Consider the following 27,308-nt stretch of genomic DNA (forward strand, 5'->3'; position numbering starts at 1 on the left):
GAGGGCCGCTCTGCGGGCGGGCAGGGGCAAGGCCGGGCCTCATCCTTGGGAAGGCCTGGCAACGGCGAGCAAGCGGGGGGGCGGGCGGGGGGGCGGTTCCCCGAGTCATCTGTCACTTGCCACTGAGCTGGCGCCTCTCAGCCCTTGTCCACACACACGGCCGCTCCCAGCATCCTGCATCCTGCTTCCTGCTTCCCGGTCCGCTGGGACTGGGTGTTGCCCTCTGGCCCCCCCGCCCCACACAAGCAGGAGGCTGCCGTAATTCCCGGGGGGAAACGGAACCCCGCGTTTGGGCCGTCTTGGTGTTCTGAGAGGCAGGCTGCACCAGGCTGGTCTTGCGTCACCTGCAGGAAGTTATGAATGTGGGCTTTCCATTCACAAGTGACGCGGCTCCCGGCGCCGGAGCGCCCCTCTCGCCCCACGGGCAGGGAGGCAGCGTCATTTCACGTTGCGCCCGTGAGGACATGGGCTCTGTCCCCATGGAGCCCGCACGCCCACTCAGCAGAGACGCGCTCTCAGAGGAGGAACCGTTTCTCAGATCGGCAATTATGAACACGCCCTGCCTGGTGTTCCTCCTCGGCGCTAACACGATAAGCAACGCAAGTTTTCCTAATAGAAGCAATAATGCGCAAAGAAGTTGCTTCAAATTAAACCGTCTCGTTACTTTGTAATAAATCACCCCAAAGCATTTCCTAAGTGCTACCGGGCGTGTTACCTGCCAACAGCGGCTGGGGGAGAAGAGAAAGACACGGCCGAGATGCGTTCAACGCACCGGGAGGCGGTCATCACTCCCCACGGGGAGGAAAGGAAGTGCGGTCTGGAAGGGAAAGCGGCCGCTTCGGTCCCCGAAAGGCCCGGCTGGGGACCCCAGCGTCACCAAACCTCCTCCCTTACGAAACACAGACGCGCGCCGCGGCCTCGGAGCATCACAAGGGCGCGGGCAGGTGCCTCGGGCTTCCTTCCTTGTGACGGTACATCCTGAACACGGGTCTATGTCCTGTAGGACATGCCCGCGGGTCACAAAACCAAGAGGACGTGTCCGTGCGGTCTCACACGCAGACAAGTCGCAACAGTGGAGCCGTAAGCACACAGGAGGAGGGCAGGAGGCCCACGAGGGAGGGACGCCCCCGACACCCCACTCTGCTTTCCAAGCGGGGGCCCCGGGGGTGCCCGCATGCGCGCCGCAGCCCTGCCTTCCCTGGTGGAGCAGGGAGCTCAGCCTTGCGGAGGGGTCCCCACAGCGCCCTGGGAAAGGGCGATCTCGGCTCCGGGAACGGAGGACAAAAGAGCTGATGCTCATGCCAAGGGGATGCGGGGCACTGAGGTGCCAGCCCCAGCGCACGGCGTCCTCCTGACACGCTCTGTTTTCTCCCCAACCTGCCTGCAAGTGCCATCAGCAGGAGCACCGAGACAGAGCCGGCATCTGCACATCTGTCCACGACCTCCCCCTCTTCTGAGACCCCATCGCTTTTCAGCTGAGGACCACAAAAGCTTGCTGCTGAGTCTCTCCCGAATTCACTCTTTTATGATAAAAATGTTAAATCAGATCACGTCCGCCACTCAAAACGCTGCAACAGCTTCCCATCAGAGTGGGGGATGAAAACCCAAATTCCCCACCATGGCTAAGACCTTTCCTGATCCGACCCATGCCCCATTTCCTAATTCTCCCCCTTCCAGCCATGCTGGGTCTTCTCTTCCTCCAGCAGGCCGACTTCATCTGCCACAGTGCCCTTGTACTGCCTGGGCTCTCCCTGGGATGCTGCTCTGGGCTCTCCCTGGGATGCTGCTCTGGGCTCTCCCTGGGATGCTGCTCTGGGTCTGCGTGAGCCAGACTGCGGCCATTGTTCAGGTCCCTGAGCTCACCTCTGCAGGGCGGCCTTTCTCACTGCATGGAGATGCCCTCCATGTCCTGATTTTCAGCCTTTCCCTCGGCTGTATTTTCCTCTTGTCACTCACTGTATTTGAAATTATAATTTGTCTGCTCATTTATTTACTGTCTGACTCTCCCACTAGCATGTGAATGCTGCCAGAGCAGGGCCTGGTCCTGCCTGGACCTCTCAGCTGGAGCAGGGCCACTTCCTAGTCTGGGCTCCAGCAAGAGCTGGCCGTGGGACCTTGGACAGGACCCTCACCCACCCTGGGCTTGGGTCTTTGTGTCTGTAAAGCGGAAAATCAGAATATTCCAATAAGTACTTAATTGATGCTTACTGACTCAGAATGAAGCCTAAACCGGGACGCCCACGTACAGTCTGCGATGCAGATGGGGTGACCCAGTGCTCTGGCCTGCCCGGGACACGGGGCGCTTCTGGTTTTTAAAACCAGGCTGCTCCTGGGCCAACCAGGAGGTGCTGGTTCCCCTCTCCCATCACTACCCTCAGGAGGGCACAGAGGAGGTCCAGCGGGTAAACCTTTGCCTTAGACCCTGCACCGAATATTCTTTAAAAAGACCAAAAAATCAGCGGAACGGTACAACGGCCTGACATTTTGCTAGGAATGCAGGAAGGGGCTGTTGGTGACTTCTCTTCCTGCGGCGATTAAAGCGAGAGTCCAGGCCTGCCCCATCTGTCGGTCTCGAAACTCGCCCAGAAGGATCGCAGTGCGTGGGCTTTGGGGCAGACCAGTTCCCAAGTCCCTCTGGGGAGCAGTGGACGTTGTCCACAGCTATGAACACCGGAATCCGTGTCCTTTCGTGGGAACCGGACCAAACGCGAGCATCACCCGGTGACCCTGGCTTTGGAGAGGGAGCTGAATGTGGGTTGGGTGAGGGGCTTGGGGGCTCACCCAGAGACCCCACAGGGCCCCCCCGGCCAACCGGATGGCACTGACCTCTAAGGCGAGAGGTCATGAGAAACCCCGGCCAGGCCCCAGCTGGAGGGTAGGGTCCGGCCATCGCTACCGTCATAGACCACTAGCCTCTTCCCACAGACTATCTTGTCTCTGTTCCGAGGACTAACGCTTCTGCGAGGCATGAAGTAGATACGTTTTCATGCAGAACACCTGGACAAGTCCTTTGACAGGGGCTCTGCAAACATCCCACATCAGGGGTTATCAAACTCTTCCCGTAAAGGGCCGGAGAGTAAGTATTGCAAGCTTCGCGGACGGTGTGGTCCCGGGGGCAGCTCCCCAGTCTGCTACTTGTGGCTCGAAGGCGGCCATGACGCTATGTAAATGAGTGGGTGGGGCTGTGTTCCAATAAAACTTTATTTACACCAAGAGGCAGAGGGCCAGCTTTGGTCCTTAGGCCGTGGGTTCTAAAGCCATGTTCTCAACGTTCTGGAGACACTTGAATCGACAAAACCATACCTGTATGCGAGCGGCTCGGGACACCTCCCGTGTAACGGCATTAACACAAACGTTAAGAAGAGTGTTAATCCTCCTACACAAGCGATGCTCGCACTACGGTACACAGGTGCCTGGTTTGACACATCATGTGAGCTTCAGAAAAGACCCAAGAGAAAAAAAAAGCCCCTTTTAGAAACGAGGTCATCTATGAGATGCCCTAGAAAGATTCAGAAAGATCGAACAGAGAATCCTTCCCAAAACACAAAGAAACTCATCTCTCCTTATGAGCAGAGGCAGAGCTAAGGGGGCCCCGCGTCCAAAAACTGGTGCAGGGACATCTGCGCGGATGTCCCACCACTGAGGCTGCATGCTTACTTGGGTGTGTGCCACAGGTCCCATTTCAGCTCATGGGCCGTCTGCCCAAGGAGCGGGTCTCCTCGGCACAGAGAGGGGTGCTGCTCGTGTGCTCATACCTGCGATTCCACCCGGAGCACGATCTGCCTGCTGGCTATGTGCCAAGCTCCTATCCACTCATCGAAGCCCCTTCAGCAGCCACCACTTCTGGGAGAGCCCCGTCCCTCTCACGCGCCCAGCCCTCGGCACTGCCCCAGTCACTTCCCGCCACAGGAGCAGGGGAAGTCAGAGCCGTGCCTTCTCAGCCTCCCCTGCAGTTATGGATGGGTCAGGGACACAGTTCTGGTCCGTGAGACCCGAGGGCAAGAGTCCAGGGCCCTCTGGGAAAGATCTTCCTTGTGGGAAAGATTTAGAGGGGGGTTTCCTAGTGCCTTTCCTTCCCCTAAATCCTCGCTTGGGATGTGCTCTGAGGACATGATACTTGGAGCTACGGCCACCATTGTGCAACCCTGAAGGAAAGGCCAAGGGGTTTGGAGAGGTGACCCTGGAGGCACCCTCCTTCGGGCTTGCGGCTGACGTCTCAGCCACTGTGAGTGGGTTTCTGTTATCTGCAACCAGAAGCTTCCTCACGGACATCTGGAGGCTGGAGCAGGGAGGGCGGAGAGCTTGACCGTAAGTGACAAGATTAGAGCAAATGCCCAGAACCCGGACGCTAAGACTTTCCGATAAATCGAGCAGCCTTCAAGCCCTGATCTGGGCCGGGAAAGATCCATCCAGACGCCTTCTTCTCCGAGGACTGCTCATGAGCAGCGAGGGCTCAGGAGCCCTGGTGACACAGACCCGAGGCCCCACACAACCTTTCCCAAGGAGGCTTTGATTATAGCCCCTCGTCTCAAACTGATGCAGTTCGGAAAGCGGGCGCTCGATACAGGGGGTTTCCTTGACCTTAGCCGACACCGCTGTGCCGTTAACCTTGGCAAGGACTCCCGAGCACCCCAGCCACCCCTAAGTGCGGTGGGCCGGAGAGGCCAAAGCTCCAGCCGAGGTAACGGGTGGCGGCTGTTGGACGGATGGCGGCCTCACCCTGGTGTGCACCAGCCCCCTGGACCGACAGACGGGAGAGCCGAGGGCCCAGGCCTGCCCCCGGCCAAGCTGACGGCAGGCCCAGGACTCTGTACTTTCCCCTGCACCCCGCAGCCTCCGTGGCCAAGCTCGTCAACAGATGGGGCTTCCGTTCGGGAAAAGTGAGGGAAATGAAAGGTGTCTGTGGTAGAGCCCGTCTAGCTGAGCTGGGGAGCTGCCCCCGAGCCTTCCCTCTCCCCCGGGACTCCCAGGACGCTTGGCCTTGGTCCGATCCAGCCCCACGTGCCCTCCGGCCTCCGGGGCTGGCACACGCAGGGCTCACACGTCAGGCTCCTCTGAGCTGTGGAGACGCCCACACGCTCTCGAGCTGCTCCTGGAGGCAAGTGCCCCGAACTGTCCCCAATACGCCGCTGTCGCTCACACTCGCTTCTGCCCGCGAGCCTCTGCCTGAGGAAGACACCGTCTTAGAGCTGAGACACGTGTCTCCGGCTGTGCGTCCCTGTTCTGTGCGGACGTCCCGCTCCGTCTGCTCCCTGCCACGGGGCCGCTTTCCACGGCATCTGGCGAGAGCTGGTTTCCAGTCCGCCCCGAACAGACCCCTGCCCAACCGCTGGCTCCAGGCGCCTGTCTACAAGGCCGGGCTGTGTCCGTATCTGTCTTCTCTCCCTCCCCTCCTGCCTCACTGCTGCTTTCTACTTCCTCCCCGTCTGCCCCAAACTCCAAAACACTGACTCTCCTCAAATCAGAGCACCTTAGGACGTCTGACTTTACCAAAACAGGTCCCTGTGGAAATATACTCACTAGACCCTCCCTCCCTCCTTCCCTCCCACCCCCCCCCACCCCATTACTAACAAGAACAGCACGGACTGGACCGCTCAAGTGTGGGTCACACAAACAGCACCAACCTCCACAACGGTCCTGTGTTCACAACATGCCAGGCACCGTGTGCAGCCCCCACAGCCGTCCTGTCTCTCACGTAACGAACTTAGGAGGGAGGCACTGTTTTCTCCCCCGCTTCACAGAGGAAGCTATGGCTCAGAGAGGTGCAGGGACTAGCTGAAGGTCACACAGCCGACGTGGGGCAGAGCTGGGCATCCCGTCGAGGTAGCCTGACTGCGGAGCCCTGCTCTTGCCACATGGGGCCAGGTCCTCTCTGAGCACAGGGTGGGCCTGCCCTTGGCCCACGGAGGGAGGACCCGGGGCTCCTCCCCGGGCCCGCAGCACCCTCCTTTGAAACATGCACTGTCCAGGGCAGCCCCACGCCCAGCGGGCTTGGAGGTCTGAGCCTCACCTCCTGTGTTTCCACAAACTCATACAACGGGCCCTTGTGCCTGGAGACAGGTGGGACCAGAGCCTTACTCCTGGAGCAGAGAGGGAGTCAGGATGGGATGTTGCCCCCCACCCCCGCCCCCGAAATGCCTCCCTGCCTGTTCCGGCCACCACCCCCTGCCGTTAGCCTGTTCTGTCCATCCCACAGCATCAATGACCGGCTGAAATCGCACGCTCATTTGCCTACATGTCCTGGAGCCTCCCTCCCCCCCCCCCCCCCACTGGACCGGAAGCCTCAGGACGGCCGGTGCCATCTGTCCCGCTGGCCGTGCATCCTCGGCACCTTGTGCAGAGCGGAACAGGTGCCCCTCCCTCAGGCCCTGGACTCCCATCCACCGGCACGCACGAGATCCGTTTCCACACCCATGGGGCCCAGGGTGTGTGTTCTGTCTCGGGGGCGGGTGCATGGCCCCCCTTGCAGCGCTGCGATTCAGGCCTTAGCTGGAGCCCTCAGGCGAAGGGGCAGGCGGCTCAAGCCGGAGTGGTAGGCCGGTCTCGGTCCCGGGTGCGGATCTGGGCGTTCGGGTGCCCGAGGGAAGGTACACGTGTAGGGGGTGCGGTGGCCGGACAGCGTCCCCCCAAAATGCACGTTCACCCCAAACGCGGAATGTGGCTTACTGGTAGTAGGGTCCCTCAGATGTAATTAAGGTGAGGACTGAGGACAGACCATTCTGGATGTGGGGGACCCTAAATCCAGCGACAGCTGTCCTTGTAAGAGACAGAAGAGGAGAGACAGGCGGGAGGAGAAGACAGAGGCAGAGGCTGGAGGGGAAGCGGCCACAGCGCGGGGGACATCGGGGCCCCAGAAGCTGCACAAAGCAGGAAAGATCCTCCTCCAGAGCCTCCAGAAGGAGTGCGGCCCAGCGACGCCTTGACTTAGGACTTGCGGCCTCCGGAACTGTGTGGTCTAAGCCGCCCAGTGTGTGCCCATCTGCAGGGCAGCCCGGACACTCGGCAGGGTTTACGTGGCGGAACCACAGCTCTGTACCTGCACAGGCAGCGCGGCCAGGATCCCGGGCGCTGGAGGCAAACGCCAGGCCCCTGAGCTCCGTCTGTACAAATCCCTGCAGGTGCTGGGCCGGACGCGTGTCCCTGAGGGCCCCGTCCACAGAGGACCACGGACCACGGCCGTGAGAGTTCCTCCGGGTCTCCAGAGGCTCCCGGGATGGGCAGCAACGTGGCGTGGCCTGGCCGGCTCCCCCAGCAGGCCGGCGGGAGGGGCAGGCGGACGGAACTCCCGCGGCCTCGGCTTCTCCATCTGTGCAGTGGGCTAGCACGCCTGTCTCGGGGGTGATACATACACTCAAGGCTGACACTGATGCCCACCGCCCGTCCAGTGTGTGGAATGCTCACAAACGGTCTGTGCAACCCCCCACGAGCCCGCTGGCTCCCGCAGCACATGGAGGTCAGCGGCCTCTTGCGGGGCAGCTCCGGGGAGCACCTGTGGCCTTTGCCCTTCGCAGCCTCTGGAGGCGGCCCCGGGGCCCCTCCTCTGTCACTCTGATCTCTGGTCCTTCACCAGGACTCCTCTCCCTCTGCTTCCTACCCTCCTTCATCCTAATGAGGACCCCTGAGATCACATTGGGCCCACCGAAAACGCCAGGATCATTTCCCAATCTTAGAGTCAGCCGATTCCCTGCAGGGTCCCCTGGGCGAGCTTAAATCCCCTTGGGCATGTGACATGTTCACATCCCAGGATCAGATGTAGGCATCTCTTGGGGGGGCGGTGTGTGGCCACCACACCCCCCCCAAGCCCACCCCCCCGTCCCCCGAGACACAGCGAGACAGACCAGGCTTCTAACGCAGGTTGGGGGCGTTTTCATCAAACCTCGCTGATGACGGGGTGACTCATCACACCCCAGGCACTGCCCCGGTGGCGGCGCTCAGGGCGGAGGAGCCCGTTGGCATGGGTACCGCAGAACGAGCAGACAGGCACCGCGGCGGAAACGTTCACGCCTTCTCCCGGCCTTGCAGGAGCGAAGCCTGGTCAGTGAGGAGACCACACGCAACTGCCCACCCACACGCTGGGGGCGCGGGTGCCCTGAGGGGCAAGGGACCTGGGGGGTGCCATCGGCTGCTCGGGCGCCTTCTGGTCTTTCCCTCCACTGGAGCTGGCACCGGCTCCACGTGAGCCCTGGGTGCACCTGCCCCTCCTCGCGGGGGCCTCCCCTCGCAGCAAACTCGACCCCGGAAAGCACCAAGTAAACGGCTTTGGCACGGGGGCGTTTCTCTGAGTTTCAGGTTCGCGGTCGAGGAGGGTTCAGGAAAAACTCTGCGTAAGGCCAACCCAGAGCACACACGCAGTGCTGACAAATCCGGACAAGGGCCGGCGAGAGCCCCATCCCGCAAAGGTTAGAGTCTAGCAGTTTCCAGGCGCAGAAACTAGGCAAACAGGAAACTCCGACCCCTGGGCAATCATCTCCGCGAGGGCCTCGAGGGGCTCACCCGCACGCCCGCCCCGACCACACTGGGGCTGGACCTGCCCGTGGCGCCGTCTGGGCACCGCTGGGCTACGATTCTGGGGCTCCCACCGCGGTCCCCCCACGCCTCTCTGCGGGGAGAGTTCTTCACTGGGAGCAGTGAAGGGGCTTCCCGGATCTTTCCGTTTCCCGCCCATGTGGTCCTCTTTGGTGTAAGAAGCGGTCCCTAACACAGAGACCCAGGGTGGGGGCAGGACGAGGGGGACGCGTGCCCATCTGAGAAAACCCACCCTTTCTCGGTCTGTGCGTCCGGGCTCCTGGCTTTAGGACAGAAACCCCCTCTGGAGGTTTGCACGCACAGGGCTCTGCAGGGTGCAGGGTGCAGGTGCTGATGGCCAGACATCACCCGGATTTATAAACGCAGGTTCTGGGCTCGCTTAGGCTGCAATGTAGGGGGAGCACACGCGGGACGTGGCAGGCATTGCCCCCCGTGAGGGGCGGATGCTCTCCCATGTGGCGCAAACGGGAAATGAGAGCTCAATGGCCCCCGGTCAGTGTAAACTCTCCAGGGGCGGATGGGCGAGAGCATTTGGCCCAGCAACGGTGGCTGCAGGGCCCCATGTGATGGGAAGACACCCTCGAGGGCACCAAGAGGTGTCCTGGGACGGCAGGAGGAGGCCGCAGAGACCCCCGCGCAGGGGGACACGGGTGCCAAGAGGGAGGTGTGTGGACTGCACTTTCCCTCAGAAAACGTGTGTGAGGTGTGCAGAGATCCTGTTCTAAGTGACTGACGTGTATGTCGGCTGGATAACGGCCCCCAGAGACACCCCGGAAGCCATGAATGTCAGCCTAGGTGGCAAAAAGGCGGGGGGGGGGGCGGGGGTCTTTGCAGATGTGATTAAGTTACAGGTCCTGAGACGGGAGATTATCTCGGATGATAGATGCCGTCCCGGCTGTCCTTACAAGAGAGAGGGAGTCCGTGTAAACAGAAGAGGGGTGGCCGTGTGACCACGGAGGCAGAGAAGACAAGAGGGACGGGGCCACAGCCCGGAGACGCCTGGGGCCCCAGAAGCCGGCAGAAGCGGGAAGGACCGTCCCCTAGGGTCCCTGTGGTGTTTCGGAAAGACGAGGCCACGGACCCCAAACCTCCCTCAGTACACAACTCAGACCCCTGACCTCAATCCTGGCCATGCCCCGAGGCGGTGCTGTTAGGGGGCTCCCCCCCTTCCCACGCGAGGGACCCAGGTGCTTGGCAGAAGGGTGACTCAGGTGCAGAAAGAGGCCAGGCTTCTAAAACGCAGGGCGGGAAAAGCTCCTGACCCCCAGCGGGATCCTGGCTGCGGAAGCCCTCCGCCAACCTTCAGAGCTCACTTCCCCTGCCTGCAGGGCCCCGTTCCAGAACAGAGCTCTGCCCAGCCCGGCTCCTCCCCGTCGCTTGTCCCCCAGCCCCTGCTCGTCCCTCCTCCATGGGCCGACTGCACACCAGGCACCGGGGATGTGATGGCACCATCTGCCATGCCCGGCTCCCGGCCACCGTGCCAGCCTCCACCTTGACCTTGACTAGCGGAGTCTGCGATCGGCACGTGCCCCGAGGAGCACAGAGCCCCGCGTGCTAGCTGGCAGCCACCCAGGAGGGCGTCCCGGAGTCTGGAGCTACTGCCACCAGCTCCCAAGGCGGTGCTCCCAAGCCACACCCCACTGAAGCCCCGACAGGCTGTGTCCCCTGGGGGCTGGGACAGGTGCCCGGCATTCCCTCCTGTCCGGGCAGGAGTGGCAGCCGTGCCCTGCCTGCCGTGCCGCTGCACGTAGCCCTGGCCCTCTCTGCCCAGCTGCCTGCCTCCTCCTTACACCACACAGACCTTTAGGGAAGGTGGGTTCTTTGCTTTTTCAAAAAAATTGATATGCAATTGACATAACATAAAATTAACCATTTTCAAGCGAACACTTCAGTGGCATTCAGTGCGCTCCGCCTCTGCTCAGTTCCAGAACATTCTAACCACCCCACGAGGAGAGCCCACACCTGTGGGGTAAGCACTTCCCAGTGGAATTATTCCCGAAGAGGCACAGGAAGGTCGGGCCCTCGCTGAACATAATATATAAAAAATGGTCGTAATATGCCTCCAAATTAGGAAAGTCCCTTGAATCCCAGGAAGACCGGGACCGATAGGGCCCGGCCTGGGTTCAGACCCCACCCCTCCCCTCTGCATACAGTTTCTCATCTGTGAAGCGGGGGGCACGAGCGCTCCCCGGCTTGAGGGACTGGGATGAAGACAGGTGCCGGGAACAGTGTGTGGAAGGAGTTACTGAGCACGCACGGTTCCAGGCCTCAGTTTCCCCCTCTGTGAATGTCCAGAAGCCAGAACGCCTGGACAGTGCTTTGCACGTAGTAGGTGCTCAATGTGTTGGCTCCCGTGTTGGGGCAGGGGCTCAGGCAGAGGCCACCCAGGAGCCACAGGACTGGTCAGGGGACGGAGGACTTGGACGCGGCCCACATCGGCCCCTGTGATGTAGAAACCGAGGGTGAGAGCCGGGTAGAAGGAGAAAGCTGCCCCTGCGGGCCTACTATGCGCAGGGCCCCGACGAGTGCTTGGTGGGCAGCGACCACAGATGTGCCCTCACTGCGCCCCCTGTGCAGATGAGGAGCCTGAGGTCAAGGCAAGGAGGCTGCTCGCCCACCTCTCGAGCTGGGAGAGCCCAGGCGTGGGAAGCGCTCTGGGCAGCCATGGAGGACAGTGCGGGACAGGGGCCGGGGCAGGGGTGAGTGCGGTGATGGAACGTGCCAGCAAGCAGACCCAGCATGGACAAGGGCATGGGGGCGTGACCACAGGGACAGCACAACCGGAAGGCGGGGGTGAGTGGGGGCTCGTACCCACACATAAAGGTCTGAACTGCACTGTGTCCAGTGTAGGTTGGGAGCATGAGAAATCCATATTTCAGAAATGCCACTCGGGTGGGTGGACCCGGAGGGGACAAAGCTGCTGGTGGCCAGGAGATGAGTCAGAGGGCTGAGCCCCGTCCAGGGAGGAACGCGGGGAGCCCCCGAACATGGCCCTGGCTGCAGGGGTGGGGGAGACGCAACCAGAGGACAGGCGAGCAGGGCTGATGGCCCTTGGGGCTGACCGGCCACCGGGAAAGGCCCGTGGCTGGCATCTAATGCCGGCTGTGTCTGCTTTGGAAATTCCTATGGTCCACACGAGGCCAGAGTGCTGGCCTTTCCTCCTCCTTCCCTCCCTCCCTCCATCCCTCCATCCATTCACCTACCTACCCACTCATTCAAGCAAACATCCATCCACCCATCTACCCATTAGTTCATCTATCCATCCATCCATCCATCCATCCATCCATCCATCCACCTGTCTGTCATCTATCCACCCATCTATCCATCCATCCACCTGTCCGTCATCTATCCACCCATCTATCCATCCATCCATCTGTCCATCACCTATCCACCCATCTGTCCATCACCTATCCACCCATCTATCCATCCACCCACCTGTCCGTCATCTATCCACCCATCTATCCATCCATCCATCTGTCCGTCACCTATCCACCCATCTGTCCGTCATCTATCCACCCATCTGTCCATCCATCCACCTGTCCTTCATCTATCCACCCATCTGTCCATCCATCCACCTGTCCGTCATCTATCCACCCATCTATCCATCCATCCACCTGTCCGTCATCTATCCACCCATCTATCCATCCATCCACCTGTCCGTCATCTATCCACCCATCTATCCATCCATCCATCTGTCCGTCACCTATCCACCCATCTATCCATCTGTCCCTCATCTATCCACCCATCTATCCATCCATCCATCCATCCATCCATCCGTTCATCCATCCATCCATCCAGTCCTCCCACTCAGGACTCCCTCAACCCTGCATCTCTGAAGGTTGAGCACTTGCAGGCCCCATGAAAGATGCCGGGGAAGAGGACACAGGCTGGAGTCAGCTCCATTCTATCTTGCACAAGACAGACACAGGGAAGCAAGGAGTGCAAGGTGTAAAGACACAGCCACCTCCCAGCCTCCCCCTTGGACCAGGTAACCTTGAGTTGAACCAGGATCTGCTCGCTTGTCCCTCTGGCTTCTCCCAAGTCAGGTACCCAAGGCATTCCTGCTTCCTAGAGGAGGGGGCTCGGAAGACCAGGTCTTTGGCCAGAGGTGGGGAATCAGCATGAGCACCTCCTGAGAACTACTGACTGCCAGACACAGCCTTGGGAACACTTCTGAACTGGCCTCGCCCTCTTCTCCTGGAACAGCACCCCCTTGGCATGGCACCCCACTGGCAGCTTGGGCCTGAACCCTGAATTTCAGGGTCTGCGGTTCTGTAGAAAGCATGTTCATTCACAAGTGACCCGAGGCTGGTGGTTATGGCGGTTTCAAGCAGAATATTTAGAATTCTGTAACCAGCCCTTGGGGAGGGGGGGAGGCGGTTTTACAGGTGGGGAAACTGAGGCCCGTGCGGGGAGCCAGTGTCAGAACTGGGACTGGGACCCTGGCATCTGAACCCACAGGCTTGAGCCTCATCAGGCTCAAAGCTGGTCCCTAGGACTTCAGACTAGTATACTTAAGACCTAGTACATGAGGACTGGCCCCATTCGGAGTCTGAGCCAGGGCTGTGGGGCTGGAGAAGGCAAGAAGGAGACACACATCTTGGCCTAGGTGGCTGGGGGGCTGGGGGGCTGGGGCTGGCTCGGGTCTTCTCTGCCCAGCTCTGCAGTGGCTCGTGTTAGCAGCCTGAAATCAGCCTGGGGGGAGTATTCACACGTGGACACTGGCAAAGGCTACCGACCAGGGAACAACAGATGCCAGACACAGCGCGGGGGGCACAGGGGCAGAGGTTGCTTTTGGCAGCTGGCATCATGGAGAACTTCACGGAGCCCTGAAAACCCTGTCTTCTGGTGCCGAGTGGCTTGGGCATTTGGGGAGACGGCAGGCTGGTGTTCAGCTCCGGAGGCAGAACCAGGAAGGCCGGAGGGCTACTCAGGGGCTCGGCCAGTCCCAACCTGGAGGTGTGCCCGGAATGCCAGCCTCCTTCCGCCTCCTCTGCTGTTTCACCACCGTCCCCACCCATCCGCCTGCGCTCCCCCCACCCACACACCCACTCGCCACCTGGGAATGTACTAAATGTGGTCCGAGGGTGCTCTGAGCCAGGAGCCTCCCTTGTGCGGAGGGACTTTGCTCCCAGCCTCCAAACAGGGGCCGCTCAGTCCAGAGAAAAGGTGCCACGGCTTCCTGCCCAGTCCCGCCAAAAAGGGTGAAATGAGAGGGAGTGTTCTCTGAGAATTTTGGCTTTTGCCCTAGGGCCAGGTGGTCCTGGGATGCCTCCCTTGGCTAGGCTCAGCAGCTCCAGTAAAGAGCCCCAACACAGGAGGTCAAGGGCTCCCTATGCAGGGGCTTCTGAGCCTGGGTCCCCAGGAGACTCCTCCCACTTGTGGACCCCCCTGTGGTTTTAGAGGGTCTGAGCCTATCTCCAGCCAAAAGAACATGCCCTGTCCCCTAGTCCGGGGACACTAGCAAGGTCGGAAGTCCCCAAGTCGGTCGCTTTACATCATGACGGCGCTGGGGACAGTGGTGTGGTGAAACCAAAGAACGCTTAATGTCTAATCACTGAGTTCTGGAGCGGGAGAGGCCCTCGCTTGCCCCCCACCCCCCGCCCCCCGTGTCCTGAGAGGCTCAGAACCAGAGTGGACCCAGGACATATACAGAGTGCCAGGAGTCTGCATAACTGCCCATTAAATCTGAATCTCAGAGATCCACGATGGAGGTTGAATCACAGCTCTTGATTTTCAGACGCCACCAGGAGCAGAGTGAGTGATGTTGTCTGCACCCTACCCCCGCCCCCCGCCCCTACAACCACCAGTCAGCATCCTCCACTGTCTCCACTCAGCCTGGCCCCGGCATTCCTAGGACCCCTCTCACCACTGCCTCATCGCCCGGGCATCTGGGCATGCTCACCATGAAACAAAAACACCCCGACCCCTCAAGTTTCAATTTGAACCCTACTATTGTCCCACAGGTTTGCACAAGAAGCTGCATCTGTCTCTTTTTGGGCTCCTGGGGTAAGTGGGGCAAAGAACATGACTCTGGATTTCTCTCTTTTTGGTGTTTGACCTGAAGGAACATGTAATCAGCGTGGACTCTGCCTTGAGAGCACCTCTGTGCAGAGAACTGCCCATTCACAGCTGCCTGCTTGTTCCCAAAGATATCCAGAAATGACTTCCCTCATCTTTAGAAGCTTACCCATCATTGAAAAGAAAGGCTCTTGGAACATAACAATGTGATTGTCAAAATAATAACTTACAGAGACAGGTTGAAAGTTGAGAGAATCTCCCAGAATACAGAGTGAAAAGGCAAAGGGACAGAAAACATAAGAAAGAATGGGCTGATAGGAAATCCAGAAAGAAGGAACTGGGACAGGAAGTGAGGGCATTTCCAAGGGAATAACGAAAGCATATTCTTAAAGCCGAAGCTGCTTCAGTCTGAAGGAACCCCCAGGATAGTGGGCACAATGAATAAAGAAGAGACTTAGACCCATCAGCATGACATTTCAGAATATCAAGGAAAAGTAGAAACAATGAAGTTCTTCCAAGGCTTTGGAGAGAAAGACAAAGGATCACCTATAGTGGAGTGAGGATCAGACAGCACCATCACCTCTCGCCAGCAATGAGCAGAAGCAAGATGTCAATGAAGCAATGCTTTAATTGTTTAGAAGAAAACTATTTTGAATCTAGAATTCTATAGCACTGGGCACATCAGAGACTTTTCAGACACGGGAGTTGACAATCCAGGTACCTTTTACTGAGGTTGTTACTTGAGTATGTGTCCTGGTAGAACAAAGCTAAAGAAACACCTCACTTACCCAGTAGCTCCATGAAGGGAAATCTCAGAATGAGAATCGTGCACTGGGACCTGGGGAATGGTGTCCAAATGGGAGCAGAGAGCTCCGATAAGGATGAGATGGGTTCTAGTGATACAGAAGAAACAGGATGATATTTTAGTGGCATATTGAAGAACTAATTCCTCTTCCACAAGAAAAAAAAAGGCAACCAGAAACTCCAGGAAAAAATAAGAACTTCATGTGAAAACCATGACCCTAATATTAAGCTAAACTGTGACAATACTTTGAACAACTAATGGGGTGAAAGAAAAAAGAATCCAGTGGGTTCTGGTATTAGAAAACCCTTTCTTCCAATGTGTCTGTAAAAAGGAACTGCAGTCCTAGCCTTTGACTTGGAAATGATGTAAACATTTATAGTATCATGATAATGTGATGCTTTCCACTGGCTTTAAACTTTTGAATCCAACTTATAGATAGAACCTAAAAGACTTTTACAGCAAAGAATTAATGATGCTTTATGTTGTTAAATTAAGAAATGCAGGGGTAGTCACAGAGTTAGGGAGGTAACCATCAGAAGAACAAGGCAAAACAAGTCAAAGAGATCACCTCACACCTGAATGAGTATGAATGGCTACTGTCAAAATATACACAAGAAACGATCTAACTAATCTAACGGTAGATAATGTAGCTGGAGATAATTCTAACTAACTCGTTAGAATGACTATCGTCAAGAAGACAAGAAATAACTTTTCTTGGCAAGGACATGAAGAAGTCGGAACCCTTGTGCGCTGTTGGTGGGAAAGTAAACAGGTACAGCCACTCTGGAAAACAGTATGGAGGATCCTCAGGAAATTAAAAATAGAAGTACCATATGATCCTGCAATGCCACTTCTGGGTATTTATCCAAAGATAAATGGAAACATGAAGTCAAAAAGATATCTGCACCCCATGTTCAATGCAGCATTATACACACCAGCCAAGATATGGAAACCACCTAGGTGTCCATTGGTAGACGGATGGATAAAGAGGAAGTGGTGTACACGGAATATTATTCAGCCATAAAACGAAACGAGATCCTGCCATTTACAACACGAAGAAACTCTGAGGGCATTATGTTAGGTCAAAGAAGCCAGACAGAGAAAGACAAATACTGCATGATTTCATCTATATGTAGAATGAAGCAAAACAAATGAACAAGTGAAGCACAACTCATAGATACAGAGGTTGGTGGTTTCCAGGAGCAGGGGATGAGTGATGCCATAGGTCAAGGTGGTCAAAAGGTACAAACTCTCAGCTGTAAGACAAATAAGTCCCTTGGGGCACCTGGGTGGCTCAGTCAATTGAGGATCTGACTCTTGGTTTCGGCTCGGGTCATGATCTCACAGTTCGTGGGATCGAACACCGTGCTGGGCTCCGTCACGGAGCCTGCTTGGTATTTTCTCTCCTCCCTCTCTCTCTGCCCCTCCTCTGCTTGCACCCACTCTCTCTCTGTCCCACAATGAATAGATAAATATTTTTAAAAAAGAAAAGACAACTAAGTCCCAGGGATGTAACGGATAGCACCGTGACCATGATTAGTAACACGGTATTATATATTTGAAAGTCGCCAGGAGAGTAGATCTGAAAAGTTCTCATTGTGAGAAAACCAAGTGTAACGAAGTAAGGTGACAGATTCAACCAGGCTTCTCATTCATGGTGATCATTCTGCAACGCGTACAAATACCTAATCATGACGTTCTGCACCTGTAAGTAGTATGATGTGATATGTCGACTGCATGTCAATGAAAAAACAAGACAAAAAGAGAAGTAAGGTATAATCACGGAGGTAGGGAGGCAGTCTGTGGACAACGGCCGAGGGCCGACCCCCTCGGCAAGCCGTGGAAGAATGGGGAGGAGGGCGGGAGTCCTCGGACGCTCATGATGGATGAGGGAAGGGGAGGGGCCCCGGGTCTCCCATGTGGGCACTGGGCGTGCTGTTTGCCATGACAGACGGCAGAGGAGAACATGTTCTAGGAGAAACTCCTGGGACGCGTTCTCTGGGGCCGTGACTCCTCCAGCTGGAGACCTGGCTCCAGCTGCCATATTCGTGCACATGGCCCGCGGGGAGAGCCAGCTGGGAGAGCTGGCGCGCACCGCTATGGTGACTTCTTATGTTGCCTGGGCCCAGGGATTCACCCCTCTCTTTCCTGCTCTCAAAAATATTACAAAAGCAATACATACCTGCGAAAAGTACAAGTACAGATACGTAGGGACAAAACAGCAAAATCCCCTCTCTCTGTCCCAAAGGAGCTGCCCTGAGAGCTTCAGCATTAATCATGAGGCCCGGCCACCAATCAACCGAGGGGGAAAAAAACCAAAGTATGTTCCCTTACGAATCCGCGAACATACTCGGGGATTGATCCCTTTTTTTCAAGTCGAAGGAATAATAGAAAACATACAAATACAAAATAATGTTGGAGGACATCCATGTTTCTTGCCATTCAGTTCTCACGACCTACACGAGGCACTCTCCTAGAACACAGAGTTAGGGTTTCAAGGGAAATCAGCTACCCGCCCAGGCTGTCCACAAGTCAGCGTCCCTCTGGATTCGTACAGCACGTGCCTCTAAGCGGCAAACACCAATCCTACGTTGCCCCCATTCACCTTGTCCTGAACACCACCGGGGCTGTGGCCTGCATCGGAAGACTGATCTCCACTTTGCAAATAGGGTTGGGGGGTCAGGGACTGAGGCACACAGAGGGACAGTGAGTTGCCCAAGGTTATACGGGGTCTTTACTGGCAAGTCAGATGTAAAAACCTAGGGCCCTATACTTTCAAGGGCTTTGAAAGGCTTCAGGTCATGTGCATGTGCACTTTCACACTCGGTGTGCACCTCTGGGACGATCCTCAGGAAACCGACAGGAGAGGTTCTCTCTGGAGAGAACTGGGGGCCGGGGGTAAGGACTTAAGTCTAACACGACACCCGCCCATGTTGAATTTTTTATCCGCACGGATGTACTTCCAATTACCAACTTAAAAACATACAAAGTTGGACGATGATGTCTGACAGCCATGAGAGCAAGAGGCCACCACTAGGGGCCGTCCGGCTGGCCAACAGGTACCATTTGCTGCCCTTGCGACTCAACTGGTCTCACCAAGAAAGAGGAACAGTGACGACCCAGCACCTTAGATGCGTTCCCCGCATGGCGCTTTTGAACACAGGGCTTCCAGGCGGGTCCGAAGCTGCAGGTGCAGATTTGGATGAGTAGCGAGGGGTCCCGGGAGGTGCCTGATGACAACAGGGAACGGGTCCAACCCCACTCACCTCTGGGGCTCCTCCCTGTAGAGCCCCAAAGGAGGAGAGCCCTCCGCACTCCCCGTTTGCCCCCCATGTAGTGCCTAGGTGGGTCCTGTCCCTTCTAACGACACCTTACACTCGGAAGCCACCCACCTGTCTATCCCTACCTCTCCACTGGCCCGTCACCGCCACTTCCCAGCCAGGAAGATGACAACGGTCGCGCAGGTGGCCCCCACCCTTCCTTCTGTTTGCCTCCAGCAAAGTTAACCAGGTCATGTTACTCTTCTGCTTAAAGCCCTCTGGGATCCCCACTGCACAAACGGGAGGAAGTCCACTCTCCTCCCACAGAGCACAAGGTCCTTCTCTGGGACCATCCTCTCTACTCCCTCCCAGGCCACTGCTTTCCTGCACATCACCTCAGTGCCTTTGCACATGCCGGGCTTTCTGATTCTGCTGAACGGTCAGGTGTCAGATCAAAAGTCACTTCGTTAGAGAGACTTTCCTCGGCTCCCTCTATAAAGCAGGTCTGTCCCAACCTGCCCAAGAGACTGTATGGTGACACTGCTGATTTGCTCCAGAGCATTGACTAAGTGTGATTCTCTAGCTTATTTGTTCCTAAACTTTGTTATTTTCAGTATTTAGATTTTAATCTGCGTGAGGTCAGAGACTGTGTTTGTCTTGTTTACCTCCACATCCTCAGCTCCCCGGGTAGTCAGATTTTGATGAATATTGGTTGAATAGATGGATAGATGAACAAGGGAAGTGGACGGGTGGAGAGGTAGATATGGATGGCTGGATGGGTAGATGATGGAGGAATTGGTAGCCGGCTGGCTGGCTGAGCAGACAGGTAGTTGGATGGATGAGCGGATGGGTGAGCGGTTGGGGGAATGGAGGCGTGAATCGGTGGACGGATGGAGAGACGAATGGATGCGGTGCTCGCTAGACGGGTGGGTGCACGGATGAACGGATGAGTCAGGAGATGGCTGAATGGCTGGCTGATCGATAGGCAGACAGGTAATTAGATGGCTGGCTGGATGAGCGGATGGATGGATGTATTCAGCCTGGTATGAAAGCCTGAGGTCTCTCCTTCTTCTCCCAGGTAGACTCCTCCTCGATGCCCCATGCTAATGAGGCTGGAGTTCGGATTTAAAACTAGCGGGAACTTGAGACTCCTATACTCTGTGTTTTTAAGAACAATATTGAAACATCCGTAAGGTCCGCTGTAGAAATGGCTACAGGCTCTCTGCTTTCTGATTCTCGATCACGTGCCCACGCTTCTAGATCCTTCTGCCATGTACACGATGGGTAGGTGGAGGGGAATCCCGAGGAAAGAAGCGGCTGGAGTAGCTGGACCCAGTGAACAACGAACGGGTGTGTTTTTATCAGTCCGCTCCTCAGCAACGAGTCCCTGAGCAAAGCTGCTGACATAACGGGGGGTGGGAGGGGGTGGGAGGGGGTGGGAAGGGGAGAATGGGCTGACCGATTCAGAAACCGTCTCCATTGACTGCCGCTTCTTATTGCCTTCTCTTTAATGACATTTGCCTCTGCAACAGCGCGGCCTCAGCCCTGAGCGGCCTGCCCAGACCGCTGCCCTGCGCCTACGGTGGGTAACTGGCCCGGGGGCTGGCGCGGCACCCAGATCTCCGTGGCTCGCCAGGCCGTGTCTGACATGGATTCCGAAGCGGGTCAAGGAGCCGGTGGCTGGTGAGTCCCTTAGACGCTTCCTGCCTCTTCAGCCAGAGGAGCCCGGGCTCAGCCTCACCCCCAAACCCGCCCAAGAGCCACGCACGTCGGCCGCCTGGGTTTCGATGGCAGGCGGGAGCCACCAGCTCCTTGGCCTTGCCGAGCGCGTGGTCCGGAAGAGGTCAGTTCTGGGATGTGGTGGCTCCCCCGGGCTAAGCCCTACGTCCTGGGCAGAAAAGCTCAGACCTGATAACCCAGGTAACGTCATTCCATCCGCCCAACACACTTCACCAGCTGAGGGGTTAGTCTCTGTCGATTTCTCTCAATCCGCAGCTACTTCCTTGGCCAGCCTCGGGCGGTAACATCTTTACCATGGGACAGAGGAGGTGACCGCGCCTCGCACACAGGCCCCGGCACCCAGGTGGCCGAGGGCCAGGTCCTTAATGTGACCTTCCTTTCTCCACCTTAGGGTTCTGAGAAGCGGATAATGACGCTGTGTCCAAGGTCACTGGAGGAGGGCCATCGGGCAGCAGTGGTGACCAAGCCAAGGTGCGGGCACGTGGCAGGAGGTTCATAAATGGCGCCACGATTACTCAGATCTTTTTCTGGCCAATGTGAGCCCACAGCGCATCTGAATCCCTCACCCTGGGAAAGTCGGCACTGACTCCTGAACTACGGTCGCGGCCAGAGCTTTTACCATTCAGAAGTCATCAGTTGACCCTGAGGGGCGTGGCTGGATGTCCCTCTTCTCTGTGGTCCCAGGCCCTGGCCCCGAGCCAGTGGTCGGTAACATGCAAAACAAAAGGCTTCCTCTGGGCGTCGAGACACGGGGAGGCAGAGCTGACAAGGATCTCACATGTCACCTGGTCCTACCACCTGGGACATTCTGGCAAGAGAATGCCTACCCGGCTTGGCTTCCTCCGGTGGCGGGGAGCTCATCACCTCCTGACAGCTCTGTTCTCTCTGTGAACAGCTACAACGGTTCCGCACGCCTTCTGCCGGCCAAGCTGCCGTGTGTGTGTGTGTGTGTGTGTGTGTGTGTGTCCCCCCTGGTGTGTTCCAGGCCTGCTGTCAGCCATGTGACACGTGACCCAGCCAGCCTGCCTGGCCCCGTGGTCTTCTCTTTCCCTGGCTCGGTCAGCTCAGGTCCCTGGACAGCCCCTCTGTGGGCGAGCCGCGGTGGTCAAAGGCTCCTTTCTCCCAGAAGCCCCACTCCCAGGCCGGATGGCCCTCCATGTAACCATGGCGACACTCTGGCCACTGTCTGAGCCTCAGGCACCCTCTCTCTTAGAAAGGAAGCAAAGCAGGACAGCCACACCGGCCGTGACCACGTGTCCAGGGTCCACTTTCTCCAGCAGCTGCCTGCGGCCGCAGAAGCAACTCATTTGAGCCCCACGGAGACTGGTCGAGAGAAGCCGGGGTCAGGCGTGTCTCCCCAGAAGCCACCAGCCTCTGAGCTTTCTCTCTCTCGGCGGTACTGGGCCACAGACCGCAGCTTGAACTTTCAAAAAGTGGGCAATTGTCAGCAAGACCCGCTTGGGAGGGGCAGCTCGGCTCCTCTGCCCGGCGTGGGATTCCCGTCCTAAACCGTCTTGTGTACGACAGAAAGGTGGTTGGGACAGGACGGCACTAAAACCAGGTCCAACGAGCGATTCCACTGCCAGACGTACACCCCAAAGGACCGGAAACAGGTGTTCAGATACCTGAACAAGCATGTCCACAGCAGCACCGTTCACAACAGCCAAAAGGTGGAAGCAACACGGGTGTGCGTCCACGGAGGAATGACAAACGAAACGTGGCTTATGCCTGCAGAGGGACCTCCTTCAGCCTTGCAGAGGAGGGACACTGACACCTGCTACAGCACGGACAGACCTTGAGGACACCACGCTGAGTGAAACGTGCCAGTCGCCAAAGAAGACAAATACCGTATAATTCCCCTTCTGGGCGGCCCCTAGAGTCACCAGATTCAGACAGAGAGTGGATGGCGGGCACCAGGGGCTGGGGGAGGGCCTGGGGCTTTCGGGGTTTCATGGGGACAGTGTTTCGGTTTGGGAAGATGGAAAGTTCCGGAGACGGAGGGTGGGCATGACTGCACAACAGAACGAATGTACGTTATGCTCAAAGGCCCTGCCTGCTTGGTGCCACGCTTTTCGGGGGGGGGGGGGTGAGCCTTCCTTGTACAAAAGCTTCAACTCAGAGGCAGGAGGCAGAGGGAAAACGCAGACGACGTAGAAGCCCAGAGCTACAGCACCCTAAATATTCCTGGGATGGGGTGCTACCCGGGCGCTGCCTCGTGGCTCTGTGGCCAGCCACTGTCGTCACTGACATCCATGCTGCTCCCCCCCGCACCATGCCTGGTCGTCCTCCTCCTGGACAGACAGCCCTCTCCCTTGAGCCACCCCACGGTGCACTCCAGCCTGACCCCAAACCTCAGGCAGCACGGAGACCGCATCTTGGGCAGGTTCTCCGGAAGACGGTGGCTTCCGTAATCCCAGTCCGTGGCGGGCTGGGGGGGTGGTCCCAATGGACACACTGAGGGGAAAAGCCAAGGGCGCCCGAGTGCTCCATGCAAGATGGTCCAGAGCTTTTTTGCGGCCCACGTGAGCATCTGTGAGCAGAGGGGCCTGGCGGAGAAAGAGCCACGTCTTACCTGGAAGCATCGAAGCTGTCATATGAACCGACTGTGTAGTGCCTGAAGAGTTTCTTGCTGCGGTCTGCTCGAGTTTCTGCACAGAGAGGGAAGAGAAACACTGTTTAGAAAAGTCACGGCCCCTGAATGCGGAAACCAAGCAAGGCCGGCCGGGCCTCTCACTTATCTGACCTACGAAGCACGAGACCCGCTCTCCTGGGGAAAGATCTTGGAGGAAGAGAAGGCCTCGCTCTGGGGCCTAACTTTGCAAACTGCGAGGAACACATATGAACCCCAAGGCCAACTTTTGAAGAGTCAGGAGCCTCATTCCAGAAAGAAGGCACAGCCCTGGGTCCTGGGCTCGGGAAGGGGGCGGGAGGCAGTGCTCTGCAAAGAAGACAGTCATGTAGTTCAAGCCAGAATAGCAGTGGCTCACAGAACCCGCCAGAACGGTAGGTATCCCCAGGTGATGCTGCTGGGCCTTCCGGCTAATTCGAACATGACCCGCCTTTGGGGAAAAAGAAGGCTTGTTGTTACTTTTCTGGCTGTAGACGTTCTTTCCTAAAACACAAACAAACAAACAAAACCCCAAACATGATTCACGTTCCTAATTTCAGTCCTCTGCCTGCTTCTCTTACTCAGCAGATTTGGACGTAAACTTCACCGGACACAGTTTGAAGAATGTAAATAGATTTTAACAGCTAGAGGGGGGCCAGAGGGAGGAAACCCACAAAAACACAAATACAAGAAATTAGGGGGATCAAAGATTTACTGTTCAGATATTTTCCCCACGAATAAAATCTCCGGGACAATCTCCTTCCTAAACCCTAGGAAAAAAAAATACAGAGAAATTATGCGATTGGCTTCAGGAAAATGGCTCAAAATCTCATTATAACTTCTGCAACCCTCTCTGTGGTCAGTCCACGTTCCAAGGCGAACGAGCTTTTATTCACACCCCCACACGCGTTCAGTTCAAAAGTGAATGCACGTAAGGGTACCGAGGAAGGTCGGCATAGTTTTGCTCGAGCCCCTTTTATGCCTGGAGGCAGCTAGTTCAGCAAAAATGCATGCTCGCTTTCTGCACAGTACGGAGATGTCTCTGAGGGAGAGGGAGGAGCAAATGGCCAGCCCAGGACTACATTTCCCAGCTCCCCTTGCACCCATGCCACATGACCACTTCCCACCAATGGAATGTGAGCAATGCAATGGAACACTCCATCGTGAAGATGGGGGGATGGTTCTCTTCTAAGCTTCTCTTTTACGGACCCCGTGTGCTTCCCCACCCTCTCTTGCTACCTCGCCCAGCTCAGAGCTAGGACGCTCCCCGGGGCACTACAGGATGGTGGAATCCTCTAGCGTTCTGCAAGATGCCCGGGTCTCTGCACGCTGAACTGTTGAAGTGAGCAACAATTAGACTTCTGTCGCACCACGCTGCCCTCGAGGGACTTGTTTGTTACAGCAGCTAACACTGCCTTAGCTGATAGGCAGCCCGGGTCCTCTGGGACTTGGTTCCCACCTGCCTCTTCACCCCTTTCCCGTCACCACCCCCGAGGCTCCAAGAACACCAAAGGTACGATTCTCTGACAAGCAACAACATCATCATCACCACTGTTGTCGTGGACACTAATCGAGTGCTTACTGCACACCGGGTCCGGCTCCAAGCGCCATTCCCAAATTCACCCCCGGGACCTCCCGAGCCCCCGTGCGAGGTACGTGCTGCTCTGCAGCCTCGACCACGTCCAGTCACCTTTCAAATCCTGCTAGGACCTTGGGGTCCTCCCTCCCTCTGTGTCTGTTCCACGTGCCCCTGCTCCATCAACACTAATGTTTATGGGGTCCTTCCCCTGTGCCCCCGTCTGGTCATCTGCGCTCAGCCCCTCACTAGTCGCAGCAGCCAGATGAGGGAGGTGGGACCGAGCCCATTTTATGCATGGAGATGGCAAGGCCGCCAAGGCAAAGTCACACGCCCACTAAATGGCAGGGTCAGGATGAGTCCCCAGGGGCTCCAGACCACCAAGCCACACTAAGTGACCCCTGGAAGGGGTCCGAGTCCCCATGCCCTCTACAGTGCTCCAGGGTGGTGACGGCCTTTTTCTCTGTGTTACGCCACATGCCCCGCCCCCATGCCTAATTCCTGGTAGATACCCAGGGCCAGTACGTGTCCACCTGACCTACACGACCTATTGTGCGACCAGCAAAGAAAACACACCACACAGCCTCAGAGTGGCTTCAGTACATGGGGCCCTCGCTGCGCCGGGCGCCGGTCCAGCCAAGCTGCACGTACCTCTTCCGTGTTTCGCACCTGGACGAACTGTGCCCAGATGTTTTGGACCCTCCTCCCCTCCTCCCCGGCGTCTGTAGCTTGCACATGTGCAATGTGAGTCATTTATCAAGCCCACGGGGGGAGACGGGTCCTGCGCCCCACATGCAGGGACTAGGAGACTCACAGGGGTGGGGCCTTAGCTCTGCGATCCGGGGCTCAGGATCCTGGGGCCGGGTTGAAGACGCAGCCTGAGGACGAGGACCTTCCGTGAGCTGGGCTAAGGGCACCGGCAGTCGGATGACGGTGCGCAGGGAGCACGCAGGCCAGACGATGCATCCGGCCGACTCAGCCCTGTGACATCTGTGTGGGGGCCCCATCTGCGCCAGGCCCCGGAGGGATACGTAGGAATTGAACCTCATCGTGTTTAGCAGAGTAGCTTACAAAGCCACCGAGCCACGGTGGGGACTGTCTGTGAGCTGTTATTACTCGTAATTGCCTCTGTTGCTTAAGCCCCACGTGGGCAGCTCTGTGCTGGTTGCCTAGGGAGGTGTTGGGCACTGAGATGTGATCGGTGGGGGCCCCTGGCTAAAGTCAGAGGTTTAGGGTTCCAGCAGCAGAGGGGGCGTCAGTGAATGTGTGTGTATGTGTGTGCACGTGCGTGTGTGTTTACCGGAAGAAACATTTCAGAAAGGGAACCATTTCTAGGCTAGGTAAGTGAGCCAGTGGTTCCCAGATTTGGGGATTTCATGGATCAAGAAAATTTTACACAAGAGGGAAGAACATAGACTGACATAAGATTTACCACGTTTTTATTTTGGCTCAGGAAGGACGTTAGAAACAATGGGCTCCTTTCCTCTACCTCCATTATTTTATTAGAGAAAGGAGACCTTTAGAAAGGATACTATTTCTTTCTTTCCTTCTTTTGAGAAAGAGAAGAGCGTGAGCGGGGGAGGGGCAGACAGAATCCCAAGCAGGCTCCGTGCCGTCAGCACAGAGCCTGACACGGGGCTTGATCCCATGAGCCATGAGATCATGACATGAGCTGAAATCAAGAGTTGGACGCTTAGCCGACTGAGCTACCCAGGCACCACCCCCCCCCCTTTTTTTTTTTATTTTGAAAGGGTACTATCTCTGAATGCTTTGTGAAAAACTCCCACTGCACAGGTCTTTTCTGTGCTCTGGCTCCTGGACACGATTGCACTTCTGCTCTGGGATACGGCCCCAAAGATCAGGGGAGAGGCACCGAGGGACACAACATTGCGACCATCACTACCCTCACTTAGACGCGGAATCCTGTGGACCTGCCCTTGCCTGGCCTCAGCGTCTGACCCGGGAAAGAGAGAAGGTGGGCTGGATCGCTCTCAGGCCCCTTCCCCACTGTTAAGGTGTGCCCCTCGTGTCACCACCAGGGTCGGCCTTTGCTGGTAACCTGGGATCTGCCGTCACTGTGCGGGGAGGCGGGGGCTGCTGGCCGCCCGGGCCGGCCCCTTCCCAAGATGCAAGTGGGTCGCAAACAAGACGCAGAAGGGGAGGAGCAGGAGGAGGTCGGAGGCCCGGCCAGCAGCCCTGTGGGTTGAACACAGACCCAGAGCCCTTCAGGGAGGCTTCTGGGCCTCAGCTGGATCATCGGTTGTCCGTCACTCTGATATGGACACGGTCACATGTGTTCAAAGGCTGCAGGTCGGCCGGCCTGCTCACTTACACACCCAGCAGAGCCCACCCCAGGCTTCCAGGTGCGGCCGGAAGGCCACGGGTCCTCCAGGGAGGCCCATAAGAACCCTCCGGGCCCCTATATCTGCCTCTGCCCTACACCCTGCACGATCACCCTCTGTCTTTCACTTGCATTAAAATGACTGGCCAGGAGCACCTGGGTGGCTCAGGCCGTTAAGCGTCGGACTCCTGATTTCAGCTCAGGTCATGATCTCACGGGACGTGAGATCGAGCCCCGCATCGGGCTCTGGGCTGAGAGCACAGAGGCTGCTTGGGATGCTCTCGCTCACTCTCCCCCTCTCTCCCCTCCCCCACTCATACTCTGTCTCTCTTTCTCTCAAAATAAATACATAAACTCTAAAATGACCAGCCAGCCACCCCCATCACAGTCCACATGCAGAAGCCACTCCCCTTCTCCTGGGCTGTGCCTCC

General features: G+C 57.2%; 1 protein-coding gene across 1 annotated transcript in view; it reads right to left on the reverse strand.

Moving 5' to 3' along the window:
* Positions 1–27,308, reverse strand: part of SHANK2 (SH3 and multiple ankyrin repeat domains 2) — a 490,038-nt gene that overhangs the window by 154,994 nt on the left and 307,736 nt on the right. Inside the window, 1 exon segment of the mRNA XM_042904258.1 lies at positions 22,925–23,000. Within this exon segment, the coding sequence (XP_042760192.1) occupies positions 22,925–23,000 (76 nt within the window).

This window comes from Panthera leo, chromosome D1 (genome assembly GCF_018350215.1).
Source record: "Panthera leo isolate Ple1 chromosome D1, P.leo_Ple1_pat1.1, whole genome shotgun sequence".
NCBI classification, from domain to species: Eukaryota; Metazoa; Chordata; class Mammalia; order Carnivora; family Felidae; genus Panthera; species Panthera leo.